This window comes from Podarcis gaigeae (genome assembly GCF_964106915.1).
Source record: "Podarcis gaigeae genome assembly, chromosome: 9".
Lineage (NCBI taxonomy): Eukaryota > Metazoa > Chordata > Lepidosauria > Squamata > Lacertidae > Podarcis > Podarcis gaigeae.
In genome coordinates this window covers 59,053,032-59,070,681 of record NC_139685.1, presented here as the reverse complement: position 1 = coordinate 59,070,681, position 17,650 = coordinate 59,053,032, and the positions used below count along the sequence as shown (strand labels likewise).

The window sequence follows — 17,650 nt, the reverse complement described above, 5'->3', positions numbered from 1 at the left end:
TAATGAATATATTTGCTTTCGTAATGAATATATATTTCAAGATTCGGAGTGCTAGCAAACAGAGGTTGTCCTAGCTTAACTTTGTGTTCTTGTGAGTACAGAAAGATTGGCTGTAGAATTTTGCACACGCAACTGATCACAGTCTTAACATTTCAACTGTATTTTAACTAGCAGTAGGTTCATTTTGTATGTGATAAGGCAGGGATAGCCTCCAGCTGTTCTTGGGACTACAACTTCATCAGCCCTAGACAGCATAGCCAACACTCATCATAGGAAGCTTTTCAACAGACTTACCAATAATATATTGCCCCTTCAGGAACTCACTAGAAGTTTACTTATGATTCTTGTTATATTCTGACCTACTCGGTGTAATGTGCTGAGGAAATTTATGCTGAGGAAAACTGCAGATTCTAGAGTGTTTCCTAAAAGATACAACCTCCTCCTTGCCCTGCAATGGGTCACCATCTTCAGGAATATCACTTAAAGCAGTTGCTGGAACCACAATACCCATAAACACATGAACAATCCTAATACAGATCAGTGAAATTGTTTCCAATTAAAAAGGTAATTAAATATTTATTTGTAACCTAAGGCCCTTTTTGCTGAAACATATGTAATTGCCATTATTCCTGTTTTCTGAAAATGCAGATTTTCCCTAAAACTCAAATCTCAATGCTACGATAAAGAATTCAGGCCATTTACTAAAGCATATTTTGCCCGCAAAGGAACTTCCAAAAGGGAATGGCAGGATCTGTAGTCAGCCAATTACCGGTAGCTAACTGAAGAAAGTGTCTTGGTTGTATAAGTCTCAACTCTCTCTACAATAGAATGTAGCAATCTTTGCGAAGGGACTATATATGTGCTGTAACAGAAAACTTTATCTGTCAACACACAAGTAATGTTAGTGACTTTTACCCTGTGAAAATGATTTAGTGATAAACAATTTTATGAACTTGCTCACCATAACAACATTCAAAATCTTTCAAAAGATATCACATTGTTAGGACTTAGAGCAGGGATTGGGAACTTGTGGCTGTCCAGATGTTGTTAGACTCAAATTTAATCACCATGGTCAATGGTCAGGCATGAGGGGACTTTTTAAGTTCAGCAACATCTGGAGGATCACAGGTTCCCCATCCCTGACTTAGGGCTTGACGGCAGAGTGAGTGAGGAACTGCTAATTCCTTATGTAAGGGCTGGGAAGGGGAAAATTACTTCTTGAGTAGGCATGGAGCCCCACTGCAAGGACAGTGAATTTCAGAGCAAAATGTAAATATGGGGGTAAACTATGCAGGTCCATCTTTTCCCTCTGCTTCATTTTAAATGCATTTCCTTCCAGCCCTCCTTGATTTATATTGAACTGGCAGTGCCCATGTTGGATCCTGCCACTATCACACTGAGTGATAATCATTCTTGTTGACTGAATATTCATGTGTGAGTCCATATGTATTTTAGTTGAAACAGAACCTCAATAGGTACACACGTTGCTTAAACACAATGGAAGAAATATTGGTTTTTAGATAGAGATTCATTTCTTTTAAAAGGCAGAACTCAAGATCTATGCAACTCAAGGCACAATTACGATGGTTTATGAAGCAGCCACAACCATCTGCAGAGGCCACATGAAACAAGAAAGCATCCTCACCTGTAGAAGTATGAACACCCCCTGACTGTGTTGTGAGTGAAATGTTCCTGAGTCTTCTCATTTCCAAAGTCCTCTAGAGGATCTGACCACAGGATGTCACACATAGGTCCATACGCAGGTGGTTCCTTGAATCGATCTAACTAAGAAAAAGAGAAGACGAAGAGAAAGGCTAAGGGTGCTAGAGGGAAAGATCTGGCACTGACATTTAGGAACAACAGTGTAACCACACAAGCATTACCGTGCTTTGGTTTTGAGACTCCCACCCCTCCCGCAGTTCAACTCAGAGCCATAACAGAGTGTGGTTCCCCTGGTACAACCATAATGCACCAAGAGTGAATGCTGGCCCCAAACTGATTTGCAACCACAGAATATAATTATGGCAGTTTATAAAAGGGGATTAAACCTCATCATTACAGCAAAATGAATTCTGGTTTTGGCCCTGTATACCTGAAGAAATGTCTCCACCTCTATCTTTCAGCCCGGACACTGAGATCCAGCTCCAAGGGCCTTCTGGTGGTTCCCTCATTGTGAGAATTGAGATTACAGGGAACCAATTCCCATCATCCCTGACCACTGGAGCTGCTACCTAGGGATGATGGGAGTTGTACTCCAGAAACAGCTGGAAACTCAAGTTTGGGAAACTCTGACTTACTTTCCCAACGTAAGTGGAGAGAGCCACTGCATAGGAGGAGGTCCATGAAAAAGAACCTCAAGTGATGACTGCAGGGTCTGGGCCAATTCATATGGGGAGAAGCAGTCCTTGAGGTATTGTGGTCCTGAGCCATTTAAGGCTTTATAGGTCAAAAGTAACACTAGAAATTGGGTCCAGAAACTAACTGGCAGCCAGTGTTGTTTGGCCAGGACTGGCATTATATGCTCAAACAGTCTTGCCCCAGTAAGCAATCTGGCCACTGAATTCTGCACCAGCTGACGTTTCTGAACCATGTTTGGAGGCAGCCCCACATAAAACATACTGCAGTAATCTAACCTAGAGATTATGAGAGCATAGACAACAGAAATTAGGTTCTCTCTGTTTGGATAATTAATTAATTAATTAATTAATTAAGTGATCCAGTGTGCTCAGCCATCAATAGCTGAATGCAATCCCTCAATACATAATAACAACAACAATTTATTTGTACCCCACCCATCTTACTGGATTGCCCTAGCTACTCTGGGCAGCTTCCAGAATATATATATACATAGTAAATTCAATTATCTCATTGATTAGAGGGGAGGAATAGCAAAGGAAATCAATTCCATCAACTGAAAAACTCCCTAGATGCATTTTAATAATAGAGCTATTTAATACTTTTAAAAGCAGAGTTGTACACATTATTTAAATGCTGGCATCCCTGCTGTAAATAAACCATTGTCTGCCTGGCTTAAGTAACACAGTGAACAAACAAATCTGTTGCTGAACAGGAAATCTCCACCAACCTGCCCTTAGCTGGATGTTTACTGCAGGTTCTCCACTGTGCACAGAAAAGCACTGCAACCCTCACCCTTGAGACAGGATGAATTCATTCATTACAGAGGAAGAAGTGTTATGCCTCTCAACTTTACATCTCTCCCTGCCACACACACATCTTGCTTCGGGATCATAACTGGACTGACAGATGACAGTCTACTTGAGATTTAGAGATGGAATAGGGTGCATGTTCATGCACATAACTATTCATGCGCTATGGTTTGGTACTGCATCCAAACAAGGTCAATGGAATTCATGTGGAAAGAGTTCTTGGGAGCAGCATACAGTCTGTAATTATACCAATTATTTGGAATTTTTCTTGAGTTTTGTGGCTTTATGCATGCTTTTGTGAGCATGCATAAACAGGACTGGCCTAAGACATTTTGTTGCCCGAGGCAAAGGACAACACCATCCCACTCCGTTCCAAATCAGAACTGAACTGGTCTGAGCGCTGAATCTTATTTAAACATGGGTGATGTGATAGCATCTCCTACTGCTCTTTAGGCAGCAGGCTAGTTTAGGGGTTCCAAGGCAAGCTGTGCTGCATACACAGTTCTGCCCTCCAAAAGACGGTACAACCAGGGGCTTAAGAGGAACAAGAAAGTAAACACACCTCTCATTATAAGCAGACATGTTTCTGTTGCTGCATGAGGAACCTGAAATCTTGATGAGACACGCAGATGTGGGGCTATGCAGATTGGAGCTGAGTTCCTAAAGATTCATCGCTTCCTCCAGACTGGCTATGAGGAGGAGACTATACGCAATTGCTTCCATTTTAAATCAATTGCACTTTGTCAGTTTTGCAGTAGGTAATCTGCATCGCACAGATCTCTGGACTGTCTCCATGAATGAGATGTCATATAACACATGCACACCAACATAAAGGTTTACTTAAAAGGAACATATACTCAGCATTCCAATACAGAAGGACCTAGGACCTTATCTGGGCATTCAAAATACAGGGTAATAACACTGTGAGGCAGAAGAGTGGGGCCACACTTACTTGCCTCGCCCTCACTGCCACACCCCACATAATGTCCTCCTTAATACTGTCCACATGTTGCAGATCACGTCTGCAGCAAAGCAGTCTGCTAATTTGTGTAGGTTGCACCATCTCAAGATTTCAGCTCAGGGTCACTGCATTTTCACAGTTAACTCACATTTGGTATGCTGTCCCGTTGCAGGCAAGTTCCCAAATGTACGTTGGGAGGAGGTCATTGTGGGGCATGAGGGCAGGCACACAATGTGTGCAGAGTGATAATTGTGTGAGGCTCTACCCTCTTGCCTCGCACAATTATCACTGTGGGGTGTGTCTTGAATAGCTTAATAAGGCTACTGAGATCTCACTGAAGTAGAAGAAGCAGGCACCTGTGGGATATCTCTTGCAACAGCTCTTGCTTCAGCTTGCAAATCAGCTTTTATTCATGGCTTTGACCATCAGCTCCAAGCTCCACCAAAATTGCAGTAAATTATTGCTTTTGAAAAGTAACATAGTTTCCAAAAAGTCATCTCTAGATTATGGGTAATGGATGCCACATTGATGTGGTGTGGAAAATGTTATGTAATGCATTTCCCCCATTTATAAGAACCCACCCCTTCCGGGGGGCGGGGGGGAATAATTCATAACACAATGAATGGCTACAATGCTAATCAAATCAAAGATTTTCTTCAGGTAACCCTTACTAGGAAGCATGCATGCATATTTAATATTAGTATCAATGCATAGACTTCTTTTGAGTATGATAAAATTACTATGTTCACAGTTTTCCATGCCTACATTTTTCTTTATATGTAAACTATGCTCTTGAATCGCTGTATCTTGAAACCATTCACAAGTATTTGAAAGAAAATAATTTCTAAGCGAAGCTTTTCTGTTTGATTGAAAAGAAATGTAAACCACATTGACACAGCAATCCTCTCTAGGGGCTGGGGAAAAGCAGAGCAACAGAGCCTCTGCTGCAATCAAAGCCCTGCTGGACAGAAGGTTGGAAGTGTGCTCGTTTGCTATACCAGCTCCAGGCTGGTGCAGCTGAGGGTACCAAGGATTGGGTACCTTGGGGAATGTGCAGAGCTTACAATCCAGTGGATCCCAAGCCTCTAGTACCCCTGCTTCAAAGATTCCATTTTCATGGCTACCTCTGTCATAAGGACTACTGGTGGTAGCTACCGTATTTTTTGCTCTATAAGATGCACTTTTCCCCTCCTAAAAAGTAAGGGGAAATGTGTGTGCGTCTTATGGAGCGAATGCAGGCAGGAGCCTCTGTTCAGCGCTCCCTTTAAAGAGCCGCGTGGAGCGTGTGTGCAGCTCTTGGGGGAGCACACTCTGCACGCTCCTTAAAGGGAGTGCGGCTCTTGGGGGAGCCTTAGCCATGCGCAGCCTCTCCCGGGCAGGGGATGAAGGCTCCCCTTGCCCGGGAGAGGCTTGCTCGTGGCTATCCCATAAGACAGGGCTATCCCATAAGCTGTGCAGTGATCCCGCTTGCTGTCCTGGCTTCGGGCATTCAGAATATTTTTTTCCTTGTTTTCCTCTTCCAAAAACTAGCCATGTCCATTAATTTCAATAAATCCACTCCTGAGGATGTTTAACATTGGATCCACCCCTTCACTTTTAATTCTCCCATATGACAACAGTGGAAAAAATGAGAGATGGTATTTGGAGCAAAGCAAAGTTTGCTTAGTGGCATTTTGGAGTTGTGCTATCCAAACTTACTTTTCTGATGTCATCTAAAGTGTTGATCTCTGGAGACAGGCCACCATGAACACACAGGAACTGTTGGTTCATCAGAGCAGCCAAGGGAAGGCAGTCAAAGGCATCCATGCAGGCATCATACACACGTTCTGAATACTTTATTTTACCTTTTGGATAATAAGATAGTATCAGAAAAAAGTACTTGAAAAGAGGGGAGAATACTGTATTAAAGAATTCAGACCTAAATTCTGTAGGCCTGTGAGAACCAGCTTTTAGTCTCAAAAACTAAATTATTAATATTGACATATTAATCTCTTCCCATATATTTTCTGCACACCTTTGCAAGTAAATAATTTATGGTTTTCCGTTGGAGAGATAATGCAGTTTCTATGAAAACAGGGACACAAACATTGCCACTTCTCCTTTCCAACCACCACCACCACCAATACATCATTGGACAAGGGTGTCTAGCATACATTCAAATCCTCTGCTTTGATTGTGACTTGGTTAATATTCAGTGCTACTGATTCATGGCTTTTAGGTAAAGATGTTCAGTCAGAACCTGTTGGGCAGCTAAGACAGCCATTAGCTAACCTTTCCCAGTTGACCATGCCTGCAAAATTTAGGCTGGTGTGCAAGGGTGAATGAACTTGCCACCTTCCTTTAGGCAACATCAAATTTGAGTTTTTGGCAGTTAACTTTGGTGGCTTTGAGTTTTTGGCAGTCAACTTTGGTGGCTTAATTTAATTTATTATAGTTCACAAGGATTGTCTGTCCAGTTTCGACCGAAAGGCTTTTGAATTAGTTGTTTCCTGCTTTCGTCTATCATTTTAGAGTAATTGGGCTTTTCATTCTGTTTGCCATTTTGTTTTATGATATTTTCTAGTTTTAAAAGATTTTATTAAGCTTCCTCGAACACCATTAGGCAAAAGCGCTGCATACAAATCCTTTAAATGAATAAATATTAAGCAAATCTTAAATGATGAAATCATGAATGCTAAATGTCATGGAGACTAATGAACATTTAAAGTCACATTATATATATAAAAAACCCCACCATATCAACAGTTCTCTAGTCATCCTAGAAGGTTTCTCCAAAGAGCTATAATTTCATTTTAGATTCTATTATATATTCTCCTGCCCTTTGAAAGGGTAGGTCAGTATAGAAACCGCCACCACACATCTTCTTAATGATTTGCAGAAACATCATTATGAAATAAATGAGATTGTTCAATTAATTTGAAATGTTAATTTATAAATATGCATATTAAAAACTCAGTAAATTACAAATCGTTCAAGTCAATTAACAACCTTTTTATCCTCCACTCTGTAAAGGAAATGTCATTGTACATTGTTCTGTAGGTCATGTTTTCCCAAATGTGGCCACTGTGGATTTTAATGCAGCTCTGAAGGCAAAAGGTGCATGTGGTGGTAGAGTAGACAACATGAAAAAAAGAGGTTGGTACCTAGGTGGGGGAAAACTGACTGCTGGTAGCCCTGCCCCTACTCTGGACCCAAGGGCCAACTATATGTGTAGCTGCCCTATTTAAGTGCACCTCTTTCCTGTTAGTGTAATTTGTTTTAAACTGTTCTTAATATTGAATTTTAAATGGTTGTAACCCACCATGACCCATCACTGAAATGGTGATGGTGATATGGTCCTAAGTTTCTACCTCCAATTTCTAGGTGTGACCTACTGCCCTGTCACATTCTCTAAACTCCCAGCGCCTGTCAATTCCTTCTTGCCATCAGATGGCCATCAGACTAACCCTCCAGCGAAACAGGGCCCATGTGCTACCCTGTTTGGATCATGATCACTCTGCTGAAAGACCGCAGCGATTTGGAACAAACACAGGACAGTAGAACTCTATGTTGCAGTCCTGTATCCAGAGCAACAAGGTAAAGTGTCTGGGCAAGGCATGCTTGTATGGGCAAGGAGCGTACACCAAGGTTATGAGGACTAAGTTGTCTATTATATTGCAGCTATTCATGAGCATGATTCCCTTTAAACTGAATGCAGGTTTAAAGATGGCTTTTGTTTACTTGTCTTAGTCCTGAATAGACGTTTACCATCTCCAAAAAGAATATTAGAAAAAGAAGTAATTTTGACTCATACTTACATTCTTGTTTAAATGTGAAATACTCTGTTAAATGTCTACATTCATGATTCCCACGCAGTAAAAACAGTGTTTTTGGATAAAGAATTTTCAAGGCCCACAAATACAGCACACACTGTGAAGAAGAAGAAAGGAATGATGCTGATTAAGAATGAAGAGTGCATTCTGTTTTACAAAAGGCAACATATATGACGTGTTTTTTTTAAATATTAAAACATTTTCTAATTACAATGCCTGCTCATTCAGAAGCTTAACCAAAACTATCAAACATTTTTAATAGCTGTGTGTTGTGTACGATCTACAGCAAGCTTGGCTTAACTAGTCATCATGATGTTTTAATATTTCTTAATATTAAATAATGTGGACATTTATTTTCACATAATTTGTTCCCACCCCTTTCCCAAGCTCTCTAAAACCCAGGAAAACCATATCAGGAAAAAAATAACCCAACTGGGTAGACAGCACAACACTAAATAGCTAGGAAAGCATATCGTACAATTATCAGCACTGCCTAATAGCTGTTTAAACAGAGCATTTGATTAGCATTTTATGAAAGGAAATTCATCTGCAAAGCTATGTGGAGAAATAAAACAATTTTGTATGATATAAAATCTGTAAGTGATCTACTAAACTCTACTAAAATCTCAGGATTGTGTCCAATGCTGCACTACAACAGGACTTCCATCTCCTCTCCGCTCTGCATACAACCCTAGAATCTGCTGTAGAAGGTCTCCTCCAGGGGCTTGGATGGACACAGAAGAAGAAGAGGAAATTCTGTTGTTTCAGCATGGAAGCAAAGAACCCAACAACATGATTCAATTCTCTAGATGTACAGCAGGCAAAACACAGTTCAAGAGTTGCTTGGCTGCTTTCATTTTTCATTTGATCTGTTTTCATAATTTACTTCTATATCCATGATACAGCAGCCTTTTGAGGTGAAGCAATGACCTTAACTGTGGTTTTCCAAGGATTTGTGATTTCAGACAACAGCAAACTTTGCAATAGTGCTGTGCCAAACCTTTGGTGTCTTCCCCATTTGAAGAAGAGATGCCTCACCAGGAGTCATTGCAATGAGCTGTACTGCTCTGAGTGAGTGAAAGACTTTCTCTAAATGCTTTTGGGATTGAACAAAACCACCTCAGCATGCCCACTATAAGCAGGAAATGAAAAAATATAATTTTTCTGTTGAGAAATTTCACCTACCAGCTGCTCTTTTCAAAGCAATCTTTGCTTCATTCCAGCAGCCCTTTGAATGGTGTGCGAAAGTTTGGCACAACACTAGTTAGCACAAACTGTTGCTCCTTCAAAACTATGGTTTGTAAACTAGTGTAAGTTCAGACAATGCTTTGGACACTTTTTATGCAAAGGTGGGATATAAATGTAACAAATACACAAACAACACATACCATCATTTATTTTTTAAATGTTTCTGTCATCTCAGAATCTGACAAATTATCCCTTTTAACTGCTGACCAAGTTGGGCCTTTAAAAAGAATGTGTGATGTTTTTGGTAGGCACTCTTTTGTTTTATCCCACTGATGTTGGAGAGAATAAAAAAATGTTTTCATGCTTGTTAAAGACTACTTTATCTCCTTAAGTAGTGCATGTGTGCCGGGGGGGGGGGGGAGAGGCGGTGAAGAGAAGGGAGGGTGGTAGATCATATTCACCACATATAAACCTCACAAAATTAAATGATACTTGAGCAGAGAAAAGAGAGGCAAACGTGAACTCGAGAACAGAGAAAGAAAAATGTAACTTTTGAAGTTGCTCTCTTTTAAGCAGCCCTATAGCTACTCTTATTGCCAAGTCATCTCTTCTTTAGATACTTGGAAAAAATGAGGACAAAAGCTTCCCAGAGGCTTTATTTCATGCATGAGATGCTGATTAACAAAAGCTAGCACATTAACCTACAACACTCCTTCCAGTACTTTTTTTAAAATTCAGAAGAGGGAATGGACATTTTCATAGGTAATAGAAACATCCAGAAACACAGCATATAACAAACAATTTAGAGAAAAAACAAAAATGCTAGCAGGGGAGAAGACCGTAATCGTGTGGGAAAACCTTCTAACTTTTGAAATGGGGAGGAGGCTTAATTTCAGGACGGCTTCTTAGGAGGCACAATCATGACAATCAGTGCAAGGTAGGGCTGGCGATATCCGGTTTTCAACGTTGTGGTATATCACCAGCAAACCATTGTAATACAGTGATATATCATGATGTCTGAAATAAGAAGGGGTGGCTGGGCTGTGGAGGGAGGGAGTGGGCAGGAGGTGAGGCCAGAAAGAAGGGAGGAAGGAGGCAGCCTGCTTGCTTGGGATGAAAGATGCAGCCTGCTTACTTGGGCACAGGCAGGCAGATGGACAAGCACCTTCTTGGGCTCCCTCTACTGAGGCCATCACTCTTTTTTAAAGCACCACACTTCAGGACAAATTTGATTTACTCCCTGCATCTACCTGGCAACTCTTAAAACTCAGTATGGTACAGAATTCTTAAGGAAATCAGCCCTGAGTGCTCACTGGAAGGACAGATCCTGAAGCTAAGGCTCCAATACTTTGGCCACCTCATGTGAAGAGAAGACTCCCTGGAAAAGACCCTGATGTTGGGAACGATTGAGGGCACAAGGAGAAGGGGATGACAGAGGACGAGATGGTTGGACAGTGTTCTCGAAGCTACCAGCATGAGTTTGACCAAACTGCGGGAGGCAGTGGAAGACAGGAGTGCCTGGCGTGCTCTGGTCCATGGGGTTACGAAGAGTCGGACACGACTAAACCACTAAACAACAACAACAACAATGGTACAGAAGCAAGATTTGGCCCAGATGCATTGAGTGCAGCAAACACACCATATCTCCTGCAAAAGTCATGTGGCTTCTTCTTGAGAAAACTCATCAGGTGTAAAAGACTAAGCTGTGTTCTAAACCCAGTAAGACATAGGTGGGACAAAGAATGAGGAGCACACACAATGGGGGGGGGGAGCCTTAAAAAGGTAAAGGTACCCCTGCCCATACGGGCCAGTCGTGTCCAACTCTAGGGTTGTGCGCCCATCTCACTTAAGAGGCCGGGGGCCAGCGCTGTCCGAAGACACTTCCGGGTCACGTGGCCAGCGTGACAAGCTGCATCCGGCGAGCCAGCGCAGCACACGGAAACACCATTTACCTTCCCGCTAGTAAGCGGTCCCTATTTATCTACTTGCACCCGGGGGTGCTTTCGAACTGCTAGGTTGGCAAGCGCTGGGACTGAACGACTGGAGCGCACCCTGCCACGGGGATTCGAACCGCCGACCATGCGATCGGCAAGTCCTAGGCGCTGAGGTTTTACCCACAGCACCACCCGCATAGTACTAAACTAGCCATTCACAACATTAAACTGAGTTTAATTCAACAGAAAATGCTTTTTTAGACTGGATACCAACATGCCTGAAGCCCAGGAGCATCACATGACTCCTGGAGATGCAAGCAGCCACAAGCAAACCTCTAACTCATGTACTATGAAACTACCCAGTAATCCACCCTTTCTTGAAGTAAGTACAGGCTGTTCTGTTTTACTAAATGCACAGCAAAGAATTCTAGCTCACAGCTCTAGGCTGTATACACACAATACGTTTAAAGCACATTCAAAGCATATTTTCTCCCCTCAAAGTATTATGGGCATTGTAGTTTGTAAAGGGATGGTGGGGATTGCAACGCTCTGAGGGGTAAACTACAATGCCCAGAATTCTTTGAGGGAGAGAATAGTCTTCAAATGTGCTTTAATGGTGTAGAGTGTGCACAGTGCCAGAGCTGTATCACTTCTGTAGGAGCACAAGTAAATTTCCCCAAGTGGACAGCCGTACCTTAAACATACATGCGAAGCAACACGTAGAGCTTAAAGATGCCCTTAGTACGTAACAATGTGTTCGTTGCACCATATAAACTGTCTCCCTGAACTGAAAAGCAGTGATTTCCCCCCTTCATTTCTTCTGGTTTGTGTAAGCCTGTCACTACATAGTGAGTCACAGACTTCCTACCACTGAATTTTTCTACTGTCACGCCTCTTCTTATAAGGCTTCACTTTCCAATAAACGAACTAGCTGACATGTGAGACATCCCAGTTGGTCGGTGTTGTTTAAACATAGAAATCCAATGGCTGTTTGCAGGCTTAGATAACTTTCTTACTTGCTCAGATGGGTGCGACACACAATAATGTGATATTACTTTGCAAAAGAGAGACAGACAGACAGACAGACAGACAGACAGACAGACAGACAGACATTTGGCACTGATGCTGCCCTCAACCTCGTCCCCCTCCATAATATCTAGCTCATTTTATCCATACTTTAACATTATCACTATATATACAATTCCTTGCCCCAACTTTTTATCACTGACTGCCATTGGTGGGCCTGGAGAAACCCAGTGCATAGTATAGTCAGGACTAGATGTTCTGGAACTGAGTGGGGAATCTGACATTTTTGGCATCAGCCCCTGCTCTTTGCAACATGCAGTTCTGCCCTTGTCTTTTGTTCAAGAGATATCTTCGTTATTTTTGTGCCCATTCACCGTGGCTTCTCATTAATGTGTTGAATCATTTCCTTCATATTCTTCAGTGGGTGTTTTCATTTCTTTTGTGGTTATAGCCTACAACAGTGAAAGGACTTCCATCTGGCTAGCTTTCTTTTCCTTTTTGTCACTGACTAATTGAGTGACCTCAGGCAAGAATCCCATTTTTCCAAGTATCTCAGCATATTTATCCATGTGACAGATTACATATCATAATATTGATTTACCACTCAAAGATGCTATGAGGCTTAATTAAAGTGTTTTGTGTTGATTCAATTGAAGGCTTCTGGAAAATGCACAATATCTTTTATGATGAAGGCTCCACATGGTAATGGTCATTAAATTGTGACCACAACAACTGTAGCATTGTTAAATGCAATTATTTAGAATTTGACATAGCCACCTATTGCTAAGATTTACATTTCTCTTCTATATCAGAGCAAGTCAACAACTGATGGCAATGAATCCTATTGGAGAATTGCATTCTCCAATTCCCAGAATGCAACCTTCCTTCCATTCTTCTCTTCATACTGTCTGAAACTGTTTCTTAAGCAATGGAAGGAAATAGTAAATATGAAGAAATGAAGTGTTCCCTTTGTTGCTATCCCAGTCAGTGTTAATTAAGCAGGTGTGTGTGTAGAGATTGACTATGTGCCCTCGCTCCCTATAAGAACTTGCCTGAGCTATCTAGAATAAGCACACATGGCTACTGACACACAGTATCTTTGAATTAGTTGAAATAGTGGCTCTATTCTGAAACTGAGTCCAATATGTGGACATCAGGGAGGTTCAAGTGAAGTACAGGCACAACTAGTTTTGGGGAGATGGAGTAGTGTTCCAAGAGATGTTGTCAATTTATTTCTTTAGCAAATGGGATCATGTAAGTTACAGGAAGCTGCCAAGCCAGACACTGGCCCCTGTAGGCCACTATTATCTACATTAACTGGCAACAACTCTCTCCAAGGATTCAGACAGGGGTGTCTCTCTGCCCTACCTGGAGATGATGATGATCATGATGATAATTTTATTAATTTTACTCCATCCATCTGGCTGGGTTTCCCCAGCCACTTTGGGTGACTTACAGCACATTAAATATTGCAAAACATCATACATTACAAATTTCCCGATAAATTTCCTTTCACATCTTCTAAAAGTCAGATAGTTGTTAATTTCCTAGACATTTGATGGGAGTATTTTCCACAGGGAGGGTGCCACTACCAAGAAGGCCCTCTGCCTGGTTCCTTGTAACCTCACTTCCCGTAGTGAGGGAACTGCCAGAAGGCCCTTGGAGCTGGACCTCAGTGTCTGGGCTGGACAATGGGGGTGGAGACGCTCCTTCAGATATACTGGGCCGAGGTCCTTTAGGGCTTCAAAGGTCAGCACCAACACTTTGAATTGTGCTCGGAAACGTACTAGGAGCCAATGTAGGTCTTTCAGTACTGCTGTTATATGGTCTCGACAGCCACTCCCAGTCACCAGTCTAGCTTCCGCATTCTGGATTAGTTGTAGTTTCTAAGTCACCTTCAGAGGTAGCCCCACATAGAGAACATGGTAGTAGTCTAAGCAGGAGATAACCAGAGCATGCACCAATCTGGTGAGACAGTCTGCAGGCAGGTAGGGTCTCAGCCTGCGTACCAGATGGAGCTGGTAGACAGCTGCCCTGGACACAGAATTGACCTGCGCCTCCAGAATGACTTCCCGGCTGCGAGCTTGGTCCTTCAGGGGCAGTTACCCTATTCAGGACCAGGGAGTCTCCCACACCCACGCGCCCCCTGTCCCCCTAAAACAGTACTTCTGTCTTGTCAGGATTCAACCTCAATCTGTTAGCCGCCATCCATCTTCCAACCACCTCCAGATATTCCAGAAGTTGTAGACAGAACCCAGGACCTCTTTCATGCAAAGTACTTGCTTCATCACTGAACTGTAGCCCTTACTAAAATGTTAAGGAGCAGAACATTTCAATTGGCCTGGGATAGCTCAGTAGGTAAAGCATGAGACTCTTAATCTCAGGGTCATGAGTTTGAGCCCCATTTTGGGCAAAAGATTCCTGCATTGCATGGGTTTAGACTGGATAACCTTGTGGTCCCTTCCAACTCTACAATTCTATGATTCAAAGAAAAGGGAACTGTGGTTTTGCTGTTAAATGGTCACATATCTAAAGGACGGACAAAGTAGCTGCCTGCTTCTGCCTGATTTTTTATATATATACTAATTTTTTATCAGAGAATCACATGAAGAACATGAAAGTTTCTTTTTACCATCTGCTGAATATTTCCCAATTACACTACTGTTTTGTTTTGTCATCTGCATGCTCATTCATCATCTCTAGGCTTCATTACCAAAGCATATACTATCAATTTCTTAACGTGACAATATGATAATATTCACATTTGCCATGTTTTCCTTCCAAATGGCTCACCCACCTTGTCTTTGAAGGAATGTCCATTAACCGTACCTTGTTTGAGAAACTTAGGCATGCAATTAGGATTCATTTGGGTCTTTCAATGACGGGAAATTTCTGCATGGGCCTGATTAGCTCAAATATTTACCCAGAATTCCCGAGATTGACAAAGTCCCCACCTGTCATGGTGTATTTGAGAGGAAGCATGACCAATACTTCTTGGGACCCTGGTAGAAGTGTAATGTGACCAGTCTCTTAATCCTGGCTGAGAAATCTGGTGTATGGCATGGAGTTGAAACTGAATTGGTTAAAAGCTAGTTAGAATGAACCATGAATAGTGCTGGTGTAGCTCAGGGATGCAAAACCTATGGGATGCCTGACATTGCAGGACTACAACTTCTGACCACTGGCCATTCTAGCTGGGGCTGATGGGAGCTGTAATCATTTCAACAACTTCTGGAAAGCCACATACACTGGTTCTCACTTGTTATTTTGATACCCACTATCATTCCAGTTACATAAGCGGGTAGATTTAATCCCTAAAGTGACACACTTGTTTTCTATGCGCTGCAAGTCTTTCATACAGGAAAGCACTGACATACACAAACTACCATTGAAGGAATGGGTTTCCCAAACCCAAAACTGACTGTGCAGGCAGTTTGAAATGGGCACCAAAATCCCCATTTTTCCTTAGCTAAAATCCATTAACTTGAGCTCTGAGTCAATTTATAAACAAAAACCCGGCTGTATAAACAAGTGCTCAGAGCCCTCTCCTTTATCAGTTCGTGATGGCAAGGATGACCTTGGCTGTTTCAGTGGAGTAGGGATGACATGTCTAGGTCTTATCTTACGTCCTGACGCACAGACCTAGTCCGGGAACAGCGCCAGAGTGTGTTCTTGGAGTTGGTGACCTCTCAGGAATACCCTTTTATGGTCAGAAGTACAGGAAGGAATACCCTTTTATGGTTAAGAATACCGGAGCAGGAACATGTGTGATGTCAACCTGCGTGTTTAGGCTGACATGGTTGGATTCCTGGGGAAGGAGGGAGAGGGTGCCTGGAGGATATATATACTGCATGAAATTTCTCATTTCTTTGGACTTGCTGTGGACACACCACGCAGGTGCCTTTCTGCTGCTCCGGAGAGCAGAAATAAAGAACTCTTTCTCTGAACCAACCCTTGGTGTCATTTGACTTCCTTCCTCCTGTCTGGGAGCAACGCAGACCCAATTGGTGAACTCCAATAAGGCTACACCATTACCCAGTATGAAGTATAGAATCATAGAATTGTAGAGTATGAAGGGACCATGAGAGTCATCTGTTTCAACCCCCTGCAATGCAGGAATCTGTTGCCCAACGTGGAGCTCAAACCCACAACCCGGAGGTTAAGAGTCTCATGCTCTACCAACTGGGCTATCTCAGTCCCAATAAGCACTGCACCAGTCACTCACTGTCAAGCATATCAGATTGGTTAAGGAATGTGCAGTAGTACATGTAGTACTCCACTTTCCAATTACAAGAACAATTAGGAAAATTTGTATTTTTACCTTTTTTCCATAAATCCCAGGACATTATCTGACTCATAATAGCCAGTGTTTCAACTCAGATCGTGCCAGAGCACAAATGGAACAGAATGTTGGGCTGTGGGATTTCTGTTTCCCTTTAATACACTTGAAGACTGATGGAAATGGGTTTTCAGTGGCAAGTAATATATGTGCGTGTGTGTTTGTGTTTGTGTGTGTGTTTGCACAATGCAGCCTGTATTTACTAGCCAGTACACTGACAAATTGCTAGTAGCTGTTCTTACACCGTATAGCTCACTGTATGAAATTCAAGAGACTTCTCTGAACTGTTTTCTGCCTGGAAGTCAGCCTGGAAATTTTTGAACATCAGCCGCTTTCGCAAGGCTTCCAGTAGAGGATCTATGGTGGGAAACTGCATGAAAACACTCTCACTACCAGCTGGCATTTCAAGCCTTGAGGTTTTGGATGACTAAGGAATAAGGTCGGGCTGTGCAAATGTGAGGACTTCAAAACAACTTCAAGTTTGGCCCCATCTTTGTATCTTTCTCCCCTACCAAACATTGCTTTAAAATCCTTTCCCATTTCTTCGAAGACTCAGACATCCCGACATTATATGTAATTGTGGGATGAACAGGTACAAAGGGAAATGAAAGAGAAGAAGAAGAAGAAGAGTTTGGATTTGATATCCCGCTTTATCACTACCCAAAGGAGTCTCAAAGCGGCTAACAGTCTCCTTTCCCTTCCTCCCCCACAACAAACACTCTGTGAGGTGAGTGGGGCTGAGAGACTTCAATGAAGTGTGACTGGCCCAAAGTCACCCAGCAGCTGCATGTGGAGGAGCGGAGATGCGAACCCGGTTCCCCAGATAACGAGTCCACCACTCTTAACCACTACACCACACTGGCTGTGTGTGCGCGCATGCACCAACGAAAGCAAGATACAAGATATCTCCAAATATTTTAGAAGTTGCAATCCGATGGGGATGATAATAGTCTGATCTGAAGTTTAAGCCCTACTTCTCTCAAAAAGGCAAATGCAGCTAATGGGGGCAGGGTGAGAGACAAACACTTGATCCTCAAAACTCCCTAGAAGCACAAGATATAAAACATTTATATACTGGGCTTTGTCCTTTTGGATTTTAGTGTGGAGTGTAGCATACAATCAGTACAATAAAATACAGCAACGATAAAAGCATCTGACAAGACCCTTAAAACCACCATGACATTTGCACAGGTTAATGTGACTGAGTAAATTAGAAGTCACTG

General features: G+C 42.2%; 1 protein-coding gene across 6 annotated transcripts in view; it reads right to left on the bottom strand.

The window, feature by feature from the left end:
- PPP3CA (protein phosphatase 3 catalytic subunit alpha) overlaps nucleotides 1–17,650 on the bottom strand; it is a 185,760-nt gene that overhangs the window by 41,432 nt on the left and 126,678 nt on the right. For all 6 annotated transcript variants that reach the window (XM_083756625.1, XM_083756623.1, XM_083756620.1 and 3 more), the window contains exons 4-6: nucleotides 7,926–8,037; nucleotides 5,827–5,972; nucleotides 1,646–1,785 (exon numbers count right to left, since the gene is read on the bottom strand). In XM_083756625.1, coding sequence (XP_083612751.1) covers nucleotides 1,646–1,785; nucleotides 5,827–5,972; nucleotides 7,926–8,037 — 398 coding nt within the window. The remainder of the gene's footprint in view (nucleotides 1–1,645; nucleotides 1,786–5,826; nucleotides 5,973–7,925; nucleotides 8,038–17,650) is intronic.